This window comes from Enhydra lutris, unplaced genomic scaffold (genome assembly GCF_002288905.1).
Source record: "Enhydra lutris kenyoni isolate GAN:26980312 unplaced genomic scaffold, ASM228890v2 scaffoldscaffold22, whole genome shotgun sequence".
Lineage (NCBI taxonomy): Eukaryota > Metazoa > Chordata > Mammalia > Carnivora > Mustelidae > Enhydra > Enhydra lutris.
The window spans coordinates 11945881-11960510 of NW_019154106.1; the positions used below are offsets into that span (position 1 = coordinate 11945881).

General features: G+C 49.4%; 2 protein-coding genes across 3 annotated transcripts in view; one reads left to right on the top strand and one right to left on the bottom strand.

Annotated features, from left to right (window-relative positions):
- The first annotated feature begins 1112 nt into the window (after positions 1-1112).
- On the top strand, positions 1113-5626 carry LOC111150153 (macrophage expressed 1). Of its 2 annotated transcripts, XR_002640792.1 has the most exons (2): positions 1113-4235; positions 5597-5626. XR_002640792.1 is itself a non-coding variant. In XM_022507546.1 (1 exon), exon 1 carries the CDS (start codon positions 1982-1984, stop codon positions 4133-4135), a length of 2154 nt encoding a protein of 717 aa, XP_022363254.1. In that variant the 5' UTR covers positions 1113-1981; the 3' UTR covers positions 4136-5292. The 2 variants fall into 2 exon arrangements, 1 of the variants encoding a protein (XP_022363254.1); XM_022507546.1 differs by lacking the exon at positions 5597-5626 and having other exon boundaries at positions 1113-5292.
- Positions 5627-5880: 254 nt separating this feature from the next.
- The window catches only part of LOC111149598 (deltex E3 ubiquitin ligase 4), a 37023-nt gene continuing 28273 nt past the window's right edge, over positions 5881-14630 (bottom strand). Inside the window, exon 9 of the mRNA XM_022506738.1 lies at positions 5881-10535. Coding sequence (XP_022362446.1) covers positions 10302-10535 — 234 coding nt within the window. The 3' untranslated portion in view covers positions 5881-10301. The remainder of the gene's footprint in view (positions 10536-14630) is intronic.

The following is a 14630-nucleotide window of genomic DNA, read 5'->3' on the forward strand; positions in this document are numbered from 1 at the left end:
TCGAGGGCATTCACCTCTAATGTTTCTAGTGTTGGAATCACTCTACTGAGCTACAAATTTATAAGTAACTCATTTGTTAATTACCCAGGACATCCCCTGCACAGGCTTGCTTCTCTGACCAAATATGAACAGCAGACACTGGCTCATATATTAATCCCCCCCTCCCCAGATATAAGGAAATTCCTCCAAGCATGATAACCTAGGCATGAATAGGCCCAGAACATCACCAAGGTTTGAATAATAACTAGTGGAGTTCAACCTGTGAACCTGGACAACTGCATCAGGGGCAACATGCCACCATTCAAGTCCCTGAGACCTTTGCCCCAGGTTGCACACAGGTGATAGTGTTGCGGTACCTGTAAACTGAAACACGACGTTCTCAGCCTCAGCTCTGCCTCTGGTTTGTGGTAAGATCTGGGGGGCCATGCGGGTACCACTGGGAGCTTCATTAACTCTTTTGGATTCTTTGTTTACCACTGAATGGACTAAGACGCACCTTAATGGTCTGAAAGAAGTGATGGAGCTGGGCTTGGGTTAATCCTGGCACTAGGTCAGTGGGTCTGGAAACACGTTTCCAAACTACGGGGTCTAATAGACACGTTACATACATGTATATACATATATACATCATAATACACACAGCATAGGCACATGGAAGGAAATTCATGAAATTATGTTCTCCTAATGATAGAACAAATGAGTTGTTGCTTCAAAACCAGTGAGTAATAAAAAGGCACTTTTTTTTTTATGCACCTAGACTGAGTACATAAACTTAGCAGCAGAACAAAAAATAAAGCTGTAACAACAGGTACCAACTTAGCAAATGTACACACACACACACACACACACACACACACCAGAGGATGTGTGTGTACATTCTTACACAAATATTCCTTGGCTACTGTCTGCTTTTTTTTTTTTTTAGGATTTTATTTATTTATTTGACAGACAGAGATCACAAGCAGGCAGAGAGGCAGGCAGAGAGAGAGGGGGAAGCAGTCTCCCTGCTGAGCAGAGAGCCTGATGCGGGGCTCGATCCCAGGACCCTGGAATCATGACCTGAGCCACCTGAGCTGAAGACAGAGGCTTTAACACACTGAGCCATCCAGGCCCTCCTGCTTTTGATCAAAATCTAAATCAGAGTGTGGATTTTTCTCTTTGCTTAAACATTTCTGCCTGAAAGGAAACAACACAATGTGGGGCCAATGCTTTCAGTCTGAGCACTGAGGACAGTACACACCGAAGTTTCCAGAGTGCAGCAGAACCGAGTCTACTTCAGCCCCCGCAGCTCTGCCTCACATAACAGCACCTCCAAAGCCTGCACTGTGAGGCTCATAACAGGGAAAGTCCACAGGACTTGTGTCCAAGATTGTCATTCCTTTCTTGTGTGTTAACTGCCTTCACCCTCAGCTGAATGGGAGCCCCAGGACTTGGCTTTGACCTACAGCGAGCCCAGGGAAGGTGGAGGCCCGGAGTCTCAGCAATGGCGATGTCGACGTTCACTATTTACAGTAAAAGGAAACCAGTGCTGGAGTCCTAGGAGAGAGCCGTCAAGGAAAATTTGAAACATCAGAGCAAAAAATGAAACCAAAACTTTCTTTCAAAGCCGGAAATCTGCTGTGAAGTCAGCCATGAGACGTGTGGTGGCACTTTTTCTGAGAGCCCACTGCTGGGGCAGAGTCACCAGCCTGCGGCTGGGGGGCAGAGAGGGGCCGTTAGGGCAGTTAACTGTTAAGGATACAGGGCTGCCTTTGCATACCTAGCACAACATGATTTTTTTAAAGTCCTGATGGGCCTTTGTATTCCAACCAACTCTCGTTTCCCTATTTTGTAATTAGACTAGCCTGAAGAGGAACTGGTGGCTTTGGGAGAACTGTTGTATGTGTTCATTTCCGCAGCTGCCTTCTTTCCCATCTGCTCAGTTTGTACCAAGCTCGCTGGCTGCTGCCTAGGGCTGGTGTGTGGTGGGACTGTCTGAGCCATGAACGGCCTCACGGGTGCTGTCCTCTTCTGGGCAGTGGTAGCCTGGGCTGAAACGAACGAGCCTTTAGGAGAGACGAATGAGGCTGGATTTCAAAAATGCAAGAACGCCTTGAAACTACCTGTTCTAGAAGCCTTACCCGGAGGGGGCTGGGATAACCTGCGGAATGTGGACATGGGACGGGTAATGGACCTGACTTACAGGAGTTGCAGGACCACGGAAGATGGACAGTACATCATCCCCGATGAAATCATCAGCATCGCCCAGAAACAAAGCAACCTAGAGATGAACTCTGAAATCCTGGAGTCCTGGGTGAATTACCAGAGCAGCACCTCCTTCTCCATCAACTCAGAGCTCTCCCTCTATTCCAAGGTCAATGGCAAATTCTCCTCTGGTTTCCAGAAGATGAAGACCCTTCAAGTAAAAGACCAAGCTGTGACTACCCGGGTTCAGGTGAGAAACCTGATCTACACAGTCAAGATCAACTCAGCTTCAGAGCTAAGCTGGAGGTTTAAGAAGGAGCTGATGGACATCTCTGAGCGCCTGGAGAACAACCAGACGCGGATGGCAACCTACCTCGCAGAACTGCTGGTCCTCAACTATGGCACGCATGTCATCACCAGCGTGGATGCCGGTGCTGCTCTCATCCAGGAGGACCACATCCGAGCCTCATTCCTACAGGACAGCGAGAGCAGCCACACCGCCGTGACTGCCTCTGCTGGGATTGCCTTCATGAACGTCGTGAACTATAAATTTGAGGAGAATTACACCTCGCAGAGCACCCTCACCAAGAGCTACCTCTCGAACCGCACCAACTCCAGGGTGCAAAGCATTGGAGGGGTTCCCTTTTACCCGGGCATCACCCTCCAGGCCTGGCAACAGGGCATCTCCAACCACCTGGTGGCCATAGACCGCGCTGGCCTGCCTCTGCATTTCTTCATCAACCCCGACATGCTGCCCGAGTTGCCGGGGCCCTTGGTCAAGAAGCTGTCCAGGACAGTGGAGGCCGCCATGAGGCGCTATTACACGTTCAACACCTACCCTGGATGCACCAATGCCAATTCGCCCAACTTCAACTTCCAGGCCAACACGGATGACGGCTCCTGTGATGGGAAAATGACCAATTTCTCCTTCGGAGGAGTTTATCAGGAATGCACCCAGCTCTCCGGGAAGGAGGTTGTCCAACTCTGCCAAAACCTGGAGCAGAAGAATCCCCTCACTGGTGATTTCTCCTGCCCCTCTGGCTACTCCCCAGTCCAGCTGCTCTCCCAGATCCACGAGGACGGCTACAACCACCTAGAATGTCGGCGGAAATGCACCCTCCTCGTCTTCTGCAAGACGGTGTGCGAAGACGTGTTCCGGGTGGCAAGGGCTGAATTCAGGGCTTTTTGGTGCGTGGCGAGCGGCCAAATACCAGAAAACTCAGGACTGCTTTTTGGGGGCCTCTTCAGTGGTAAGAGCATAAACCCTTTGACAAACGCACAGTCCTGCCCGGCTGGCTATCTTCCACTGCGGCTCTTTGAAAGCCTCAAGGTATGTGCCTCCCTGGACTATGAGATGGGATACAGGTTTTCAGTCCCCTTTGGTGGCTTCTTTAGCTGTGCAGTCGGGAACCCTTTGGTAAATTCTGCCGCATTCGAAGATTTGGGGACACCTTCGCTAAAAAAGTGTCCCGGGGGCTTCAGCCAACACCTGGCCATCATCAGTGATGGATGCCAAGTGTCCTACTGCATCAAGTCTGGGCTCTTCACAGGAGGGGCTCTTCCCCCTGCCAGGCTCCCCCCTTACACCCAGCCACCCCTCATGAGTCAAGCTGCCACCAACACCGTCCTAGTGACTAATAGTGAGACGGCCAGCTCCTGGATTAAAGACTCCCAGACCCACCAGTGGAGGCTGGGGGAGCCGTTAGAGCTACGCAGGGCCATGAAGGTCATCCGTGGGGATGGCAGTGGTCTGTCGGGAGGGGCAGCAGCTGGGGTCACAGTGGGGGTCACCACTGTCCTGGCAGCCGCCATCGCCCTGGCTGTCTATGGCACCCGGAAGTACAAGAAGAGGGGCTACCAGCTGTTGGAGGATGAGAGGCAAAGTTTGGCTGCGGGCACTGCAGACACTGGAGGTGCCCCTGACCAAGAACAGGAGCGGAGTCCCGCCTGAATCTCTCCCCCGGAAACGTCTCTCCCGTCTCTGCATGCTTGCCTTTCATCTGTCTCCACTTCTGCCTTCCTGAGGACTGGCGTGGCAGGTGCAGGAAAAAGTAGGTATAACTTTGTGACTTCCTTAGGGCTCCTGGCCACAAAATGAACAGAGCTGCGTGGACAGGGTTGGGGAGGGTAGGACAGCCAACGTGCCTTTTAAGCCAAGGTCATCCTGGGGGCTAAAACGTGAAGGGGGTGTCTTTTCTCTGTGTGCATCACTGTTTATCTTCACCTGACTACAACCCTGAGAAAAGAGAGCGGGGAGCATGCAGACCTTTGGGTTTGGGGACCCTGCATTTAATCTGAGATCGGTTTCCAATTCACGAGCTGTAAGAATTTCTGTTTTGTTTTTTAAATATCTCTCTGGATTTCATGGTCCTGGGGGCTGAAATGTCCCCCATAAGATATGGGAAGTCCCGCACGGGCACTGATTTTCAGCCTTGAGGGTTCTGTACCGATGCATGGGGTCCTCCGAAGCTTATCTGAACAGCAAGATGTTGCCTCTACTAAGTCTATGTCTTCTAGCTTTCCAACCATGATTCAGACTCACTCAGATTGGGCCACTCTTGGACTTGAGACTAGTGCCATAAGGTCCTCAAAAATATTTTAACTTAACAATCTTCTATTAGGAGGTTAAGGGAGAAGGGACGGTTTCGAGACAAGGCATGAGGAAAGAAAGGATGAGAACTGGACAAGATCCTGGCACTCAGGGGTAACTGAAATCCTTACCCTTAACCACCTGCCTGGCTTATGGAGCGGCAGATTGGGATAGAACAAGCATTACAATTTCCTGGTCTCTGTTTCCAGAGTACTACCCCTTCTTCGTCCATGAAGGACCCCTCCCCTTCCCGTCCTCACATCACTGTACACACCCCCAAACACACGTGTGCACCCCCAAACATACACGTACACCCCAAACACATGTGTGCGCACACACACTCCTTCCCCCCACCCAGCACATTCCAGCAAGAAGTTTGCATTTTTCTAGGGGCGGGAGACAAGGGAAAATGCAAGAAGTCAAAGTAAGCCCACACCAAAGTATTATTTCCTCCCTAAAACCAAAACAGAATAGAAACTACCAATTATATATCTTACCTTTGTTTTCTTCCCCCCCCCCAGCAGAAAAGGGGTTGTCATGATCAAATCCATGTTTTTAAATTAAATGAAACAAAAAAGGCATCTAACACCATTCGTGACACATTTATTTCAGTTCCGGCAGACCTCCTTCAGGCATCCAGCAGGATGTATGACTGTTTCCTGGCATTTGGGGCTTTGTCCAATTTTATTTTTTTTTTTTTTCTATTTTTGGAGGGAGGGAAGATTTGCCTGATTTTAATACCAGGCTCATCGAATTGTAACGATTAGGGTGAGTTTATTAATATTTGTCCATGACATTAAAAAAAAATTTTTTTTTTTTTAGGGACGCCTGGGTGGCTCAGTTGGTTAAGCAGCTGCCTTCGGCTTGGGTCATGATCCCAGTGTCCTGGGATCGAGTCCCGCATCGGGCTCCTTGCTCAGCAGGGAGCCTGCTTCTCCCTCTGCCTCTGCCTGCCATTCTGTCTGCCTGTGCTTGCTCTCTCTCCCTCTCTCTCTCTGACAAATAAATAAATTTTAAAAAAAATTTTTTTTTATCGACTAATCTCTACTCCCAATATGGGGCTTGAACTCACAAACCCTGAGATCAAGTGCCACATGCTCTATGGTCTGAGCTAGCCAGGCACCCCTTCTCTACAACATTTTTAATTAGTTAAATATCCCTTCACTGAATCAGATGCCACAAATGAGTTAATTTTTGTGAAGGATAATCTGCCCTCGCCTTGTTAACATTCACAATCACGAGTTTCGGCTTACATAAATCCTTCTGAGGAGCCTGTAGCATCCCAGCCTGTGGGAAGATGGGAAGGAGACTACTCATTTGTCTCCCTGGGAGTGTGAGCCCTCCTCTCCCGGCTGCCCAGCCACCAACACTGATTTCGGCAACCTCTGCTCTGAATCCTGCCACTTAAACATTAAAATATTCTCCTAAACCTCTGGGTGTTTTGTGGGTGAGTTTCAGCTGAACTAACCACTTTTCTGCAAATTCCCCAAGAATTCCTTGAAGACGACTGAGTCGGAGAGACAAAGTGCAGCTAACGGCTCTCAGACTTTTAATGCACTAACTGCCCTTTGAAATAGAAGTTCTTCCCAAACTTGTATTTCTAACAAAATTACGCATAAATATGCATTAAAATGTGTACTGAAGGATCACGCTGTCCAATTGCTCACCTACAGGAAATGAGAACATGGGGGTTTGCAGTTTTCAGCCATCACATCATTTTGCAAAGTCAGAACCCAGGGCGGGAAGTTCCCGGGCTCTGCTGTCCTGACCGGGGAGTTCAGGCTGGGCTATGTGGAAAGATGAACCCCACCTTCCGCGAAAACACTCTCTAGATTCTCAGAAATCGACACATTTGGGTGAAAAGGGCAGGTTTGTATTTGCATTTCGTGTTGGTGTTAGTATGGTGATGATTAATACTAAACATTTACTTGAGAAACAAGAGCTTGCAAACTATTGAAACATCCGCTACATTGTAGTCAGGTGGAGAGAACTGTAAGAAGCAAACATCCTCGTGTTTTAAGGCGGTCTTTTCCGCATAGACTCATTTAAATTTCCCCTGCCGTGCGGTCTAGTTCTTGAGAGGAACTAGAAGTCAAACCAGGTCCCCTGGTCAAATGTGTGGTTGCAAAAGATTTGGGAGAAAAAAAAGAGAAGGACTCCCCCCCCCATTCTGGTCTTGTGGTTGCTTACAGATTAGGGAAGGTGCCCCACATGCCCCATATTTAGGTGCCCTGATCTGCACAAAGCAGAAGGTTAACAGCCATTTGTGGTTTGTTCACTTGCATTTATTGTTCTGCACATACACCTCATGAGCACCAGGTGGCGATGTCCTCTCACAGAGCAACACCAAGGACTTCAAAACACCAGTTACGAAGATTTAGGTTAGGACATTCACCTTCCCTCTCCCAGAAAACCCCCCACTCAATTGCCAGTGACCACAGACAAGAAAAGGGGACAAGGCCCTTTCTTGTACCACACGGGGCCTGTCCCCTACCCTCTCATGCACACAACAGTGCAATACCAGGACGAGTACTTTTGACCAAGTGTAAAACCACAGAGAAGTCCAAGTTTTACAAAAAAGGTGGGGGAAAGGGTATGAAACACAAAGGCACACACAACCACATATACACAAGTAACCTTTAAGGGATGGGCATCTGACAGAGTTTGTCTGCAATCCCATTTGTCATCCCTGCAGACTCAGGAGGGGACAAAGTAGGCTGCTGGTGCATGAAAGGAAAGGCATGGGATTCCCCTCATGGGCCAGGAGACACAGCAGGAACAGCCATGATGGGAAAACATCCTGTGTCGGAGGGGTGGGTGCTCAGGACCCCTGCTGGCAGGGTTCTCACTGAGCCCGAGACTGTGCCTTTCCGGGCCGGCACAGAGAAAGGGCAAAGGGACACCCCGTCCACGCCTTGCCTGGCACAGTGTTAGAAAGGAGAGTCAAGACCCCTTCTGCCTAGAAAGCCCCCAAGAGGAGCAGCATGAGGGTGAGATCATGCCCACAGAGCACCCCAGGGAGGAAGAGAACCAGGGCGCAGACATCGTCAGCATCCTAAGGGGCAAGTCTTGAAGGTACAAAGACTTATCTTGAAAGAGGAATTGCCCCTGGCACCCTACCTGCCTGGTCCATTCTCAGAGTCCTCTCCCTTCTTCATTCAGCTGTCCCCTTCCCACCTGTCCCTTCTTCTGCCTACTGCAGGGAAACCAGCCTCTCCCGGCTGCCCTTTGCCAGTGGTCAGGGTGTATTTTCTTCCTCTCCCCACCTACTCCACAGCTGTGTATTTCTACCCACTGACCCTCAACCCCTTTCCTCAGCCCCGTGGGTGAGAAGCTCGGCAGACCCCTGACCCGGGTCTCCCGCTGAAGGCGGGGATGGGACTAGGTCTCCAGTGAGGCTCTTCCACCATCTCTGGTACACCGTAGCCTGGCAAAGGTCAGGGGGTGGGTGTGATATTAAACACCGCAGCAAGGTCCCTTCCACTGAGTTCAGATGTTTCCTCCCGACTGTGGTAGGAAACTGTGCCCTGTGGAGCCATGAACTCAGGCCCTATGTCCTGGTCCACTGGTAAGATAAGATGGCAGGTGGCCGACAGGAGAAATCGGACCGAGGGTGTCGGAAACAGTTCCTCCTGTCAGAGCTCCCTCTGCTGGAGCCAGTTAGCATCCTGATAGCCATCTGGAGAATGAAGAAAGGCTCAGCGCCAGCATGTCCCAAGGAACTGGGTGACTCTCAGGTGAATCCACTGGTCCCATCAATGTGAAAACGGCTGCGGGCGAACAGCAAGCAGCTACGGAGCCAGTTCGCAGGAAAGCCTGGCTTCGGGTTCTAACTTAAGTACCATTTCTGAAGGTTCTTTTGTTTCATTTTTCTAGCATCAAAAACCTTCCAAATATTATGAAATATATATGGATATATATACGTCAAACCCCCAAAACATGAGGTATATAAATTCAAATTAGTATCCAGAGGAACTTCCCCCAAACACATAGTTCAAAGAACCCACTTTCTAAGGGAGATTTGGGTTTCCCTTCTTGATCCCCCTTCTCTCCTCCCTGACCCCCAATTCATTCCTTAAGAGAAGTGGAAAGCAAGAGGAATGCTGGAGAGGGTATAGACAAGAGTCTTGGGACACAACCCAAACGCAGGTTGGACTGGACCACGATGTGGTCCCAGCCCTGTTAGGAATGAGCTGAAAAGTCTCCCTCCATGCTCCAGCTCAATCTGTGATAGATGAGGGGTTCCAGCACCACCTCGGGGCTCTGATTAGCAAATGTGCATGGAGACAAATCAAAGCCCTCATAGAAACAAGACTGGGTGAATTGGTTAGATCCGATCTTGAAAGAGATATTAAAAGGGGTCAATCCAGCCCTCACCTTACACGTCTCCCCAAGCACAGTTCCCTGGGGCATCTGGTAAGATGCATGATCGTTACCATCTGGGTCTAAGTTTACTATGGGATGGGTTGCAAAGGGTGAGGAAGGTTAAGGAACCACAGCCTGATTGTTTGACCCCATCAGAACTGGAGTTTGACAGTTTGCAAAAAGGATGGGAGAACAGGATGGTACTGTCCACCAACCTGGCCCAGTGGTGCACACACGCACACACACAGATATGCACATACACAGATGGCACAGAGCCTAACATGGGCTCTACTCACAGTGACTTGATGAAACTCATGGAATCTTTGAGCTGGTCTGGGATGAGTTGGGAAGAAGGCTATGGGCTCCTCTCCCTGAGGACAGTTCAGATGCTAAGTGGGATGCAGACTCTGGTCTGATCAGAGAGGGGCTGGAAACATCAAGGGATGCCACCCCAGAGAGGAATCCCAGAGTCCATCCATCCACACAAGAAAACCAGATGCCTCTTTGGACAGGTCAAAAACGTGAGGAGGGAGGGCTCAGAGAAGCCAGGGACTATGATGAGAGCTGAATGTGCTCCCAGAAACCTTTGCTTCCCTGACCCTCATGGCGGGAAGTGCTTCCTTGCTGTACAACGAGGCATTGATTTCTGATGTCACAGCAGTTTAGCGGTTCACCCCTTTCCCCCCAATCTTGCACAGTGAGAGCTCCTCGCCTCCAGAGGAGGAGAGAAAAGCAGAAACTCCGCTCTCAAAGGAGAGTGGAAGCAGCAAGAAGCCAGCTAAGGTACTGAACCTCAGGCTTCACAAGGCCAGGGTATGGAGTGCCCTTGCACTGTCCATACCCTAAGTGTGCTGACCATGCCCCCTGCTTAGGGGGGTGGGGGGTTCTTGCCTACCCAGCACCGAAAACTCCATGGGGACAGACCAAGGACAGCCCTCATCCCATGTTTCCTTTGTGGTGGATGAGGGTTATGAATGACGTCACCTTACTCAATCTCCCTCCCCCACTGTGGCCAGGAGGGATGGGGGATGGGGACAGGACAGAAGGGGAGATGAAGGAGTCGGGAGGGCATGGCATCAACTTCCACCTTGACTCTCCCACTTCCTGCCCTGTGGTCCCCATTGCCCCTCCTAGCCCATAGACCCCCCAACCCAACCCCAGCTCAGTCCTTCTCCTGAGCAGTGCTGTCCTCAGAAATGCCCTGGGCAGCCAGTTCGGCCAACACGTTATCCAGGTAATTGGCATCCGGGTAGCCGTGACCTGTGAGATTAGAGCCAAACTCTGTCTTGTGGTGGACCTCATTCCAGATCACGGTGTCTGACTCGCCCGTGGTGCTGGAGGTACCAATGGCAAAGATGAGGCGGCGATCCCAGGCCACAAGCAGCAGCTTCAGCACCTAAGCCAGTCAAGGCAAGAGACCAAAGGCAGACATTTAATGTTGGTCAAAGACTATGCCTTGGACAGTAGAGCCTTCCCAAGGGTCCACCTCTATTGGCATCATGATGCCCCAAGCAGCACAGTGAAAAGAAAGAGTTTGGGTGTAGAGTTAGGGAGGTGCGAGTTAAGTGTTGGTTCTGTCCCTGTCACTGTCACTGGTGAACTGTGTGAACTTGGTGACAATCACCTTTCTGAGCCTTAATTTCCTCACTTACGAAATGGTGATGCTATGATCTGCTAAATGTTACCAGCACTTTCACAGCAGAGACTGACTCACGCTACTCCACAAACATTAGCTGCCAGCAACACGGTTAAAAGATAGGACCTAGGACTTCAAGGAACTTATGACCCTAGAGCTTCTGAAGCTGTGCCCTCTCCTCCCACCCCCCAAATGTAGTATTAGAGCACACGCAGCTAAAGACGTGCCATGGCTCTCCAGGGATGGGGTTGGAAATGCTGTGACATCAGGCTTTTTTTTTTTTTAAAGATTTTATTTTTTTGACAGACAGCGCGCACACAAGCAGGGGGATTGGCAGACAGAGGGAAGGGGAAAAGCAGGCTCCTCGCTGAGCAGGGAGCCCGATGCGGGGTTCGGTCCCAGGACCCCGGGATCACGACCTGAGCTGATGGCAGACGCTTAACGACGAAGCCACCCAGGCATGCCTCTACCAGGCTATTTTGTATTTGTTTGCTAACCTGGTCCTCACAAGTCCACCTGCAGGCAGATCTGGCAGGGGTTATTATCGTCTCTATTTAATAGGTGAGGCCCGGTGAGGTGTTAGGGCTTGCAGAATGTTCTAATTCAGCTAAATTTTTAAAAATTGTCATTGAGTGGGCGCCTGGGTGGCTCAGTGGGTTAAAGCCTCTGACTTTGGCTCAGGTCATGATCCCAGGGTCCTGGGATGGAGCCCCACAATGGGCTCTCTGCTCAGCAGGGAGCCTGCTTCCTCCTCTCTCTCTCTGCCTGCCTCTCTGCCTACTTGTGATCTCTGTCTGTCAAATAAATAAATAAAATCTTAAAAAAAAATTTTGTTGAGTAAGACCCTGTCCAGCATGAAGAAAGCACCTGATGAAAATGCCCGGGATTCCAAAAAGGACTACCACGGGGCACTTGGGTGACTCCGTCGGTTGAGCATGTGACTCTTGATTTCAGCTCAGGTCATGATCTCAGGGTCCTGGGATGGAGCCCTGCATAGGGTTCTGCTCTCATCTGGGGCATCTGCTTGAGGATTCTTTCCCTCCGCTCCTCCTCCTACTCTCTCTCTTTCTCTCTCTCTTTCTCACTCCGCCCCCTGCTCTCTCAAATAAATCTTTTCTTAACAAAGTTATATTTGGATATCAACTTCAGGAGGATGGGGGCCAGCACCCCGACCCCTGAGTTATTAAAGAGTCACCTGTGTATCAGTAGAAAAGGACATGAAGACACAACAAATAAATATGAGCCAAAGCACATGTGATTACAACAACAGCTGTCAACACCCTGGGCATTTTAGAAATGCTACTTTCATTTAATTTTTACAACATCCTGTCCATGCAGATAGAAATTGTCACCACTGTTTTATAGATCCGGAAACTAAGACTTCAGAATGTTAATCTTTTATGCCAGTCCCCACATCTGGTAAATGCAGAACTAGGACTCTGTCCGAGGCCAGTCCGGCTCCCAAACCCATGGTCTTATTACCTTGCTGTGCAAGAGTCCAAGGTTAGGGCCCCCGACCAGCAGACAAATGAAGGATAGAGGTGAGGAATTAGTGTGAGGGGAAGGCTTAGACCCACACTGTAGTAGGTCTGTGTGCCAAGCTAAGAAGACAGCACATTATAAAGAAGGAAGGGAAGGATATCAGAACAATTTTTTGGTTTTTTTTTTTTTCCAGTTTATTTCTTATCAACAAACAGCTTGATGCTAGAAATTGTGCTTTTGGTTACCTAACCTGGGAGGCTACAAGGTGACTCGGTCTGTTAAGCCTCCGACTCTTGGTCTCAGCTCAGGTCTTGATCTCAGGGCTGTGAGTTCTAGCCCCACACTGGGCTCTATGCTGGGCATGGAGCCTACTTTCAAAAAAGGATACTTAACCCGGTGACAGGTGAAAGACTGAAGTATTTACTAGGTTGGCAGCGGCAGGATTAGAAAAGGACTCAAGTGGGGTGCCTGGGTGGCTCAGTGGGTTAAAGCCTCTGCCTTTGGCTCAGGTCAGGGTCTCAGGGTCTTGGGATCGAGACCCACATCGGGCTCTCTGCTCAGCGGGGAGCCTACTTCCTCCTCTCTCTCTGCCTGCCTCTCTGCCTACTTGTGATCTCTGCCAAATAAATAAATAAAATCTTAAAAAACAAAAAAAAAAAGAAAGAAAGAAAGAAAGAAAGAAAAAGAAAGAAAGAAAGAAAGAAAGAAAGAAAGAAAGAAAGAAAGAAAGAAAGAAAGAAAAGAAAAGAAAAGGAGTCAAGTGGTTTAGTGGGCAGTTCATGGGTAAATGCTCTGAACAGGGTGGTCATTCAGAACAAGAAATCACTAACTTGTCCAGTCTGGGTCCCAGGGATCCTGGGTATATCATTAACATGGGAACAATGCTTGGAAGAGGAACAGCTCTTGGCAAGAAGGTTTAAGTTTTAGCAGTAGGAGTTTACAATGGACATGTTTAGCCAGCAGCTGGGACGGTCCATCTGGGGCTCAGGTACCGACATGTGTCTGTTCAGAGCAAACAGGTATCAGGCCTAACCCTGACTCCTAATCTAAGGATCCCGCACTGGGCACATCTTCACATTATGGTTGATTTTCTCACTGTTCCAAAAGATCTGCTTTCTCCTCTGTAAGAGGAAAACACAGCCATACCCTTTGCCATGGGACCCAAGGGGCCACTTCTGGAAAGTTCATGACCTCATTGCCTGTGTAGTGCCCATGACTTGTTGGGCTCGGTGACACATGACTAGAAGCAAGAAGCTTTCAGGCACAATTCTAGGGAATTGTAGGGTTGTACAGTGTCACTTGGATTCTCTCTTGGTCCTCGGCCCCGTTCTGTGGGATGGGCATAGATCACAGAAAGGCTGCTTCTTCACCCCGGATTCCAGGACATGGAGCCACATGGGCAGACTGAGCAGACTCACAGCAGCAAACAAGCCACAGCCACTGGCATGTTAAGTGCATGAGAGATAAACATTTGTTGAAGTCACCTCTGAGACTGAGGTTGTTTGTTACACAGCGTGACCTGGAGAAAGCTAGCTGAAATCCACCCCTTGGGGGGCGCCTGGGTGGCTCAGTCAGTTAAGTGTCTGCCTTCGGCTCAGGTCATGATCTCAGGGTCCTAGGATCAAGCCCCACATTGGGCTCCCAGCTCAGCAGGGAGCCTGCTTCTCCCTCTCCCTCTGACCCTCTCCTACTCCCTCCACTCCCCCTCCCCCTGCTCATGCTCTCTCTCACAAACAAATAAAATAAAATCTTATAAAATAAAATCCACTTCTTGTCCAACACTGCCCCCCAGCACCCCACATAAAGGGGCACAACACCCCCCTAGATCAACGGTTCTTATCCTTTTTGAGATTAGGCAAGTTTTAGAAAATTCAATGACTTTCTGGCCTTTGCCACAGAAAAATGAACATAAAAACTTTATTCTAACTTTATAATTTATAGAACCACTGAAGCCGGACCACGAATCACTGGGAACCCAGAAACCCAGTGATTTTTCCCTCTGCCTTTTTGGGGCCATCATAGAATACAAAAGCACATTATAAAAAAAGTAATCTCCCCCAAATTAAGATCCCTGCCCCAGAGCAGTGCCTTTGAAGCTTTAATGTGCTGTCAGATCACCTGGGATCTTGTTAAAATGAAGCAGGTTCCAAGGTTCTGCATTTCTCCCTGGCTTCTAGGTGTGGCCCTGGTGCTGATCCCAGGACCAGCAGCTAATAAGCAGCAAAGCGTGAGAGAAAGGGATCCTAAAATAGATGAATTATTGCTGGTATTATCCAGGAGAGAAAAAAACCCTGCCCCCACACCCCTGCAAGAGAAAAAATTCTAATCATACCCACCCTTACCTATGGCTGACTCAAATATGGCCTTAGCTAC

Coding starts and splice junctions, on each gene's coding strand:
- LOC111150153 (XM_022507546.1), top strand. CDS start 1,982: ATGAACGGCCTCACGGGTGCTGTCCTCTTCTGGGCAGTGGTAGCCTGG.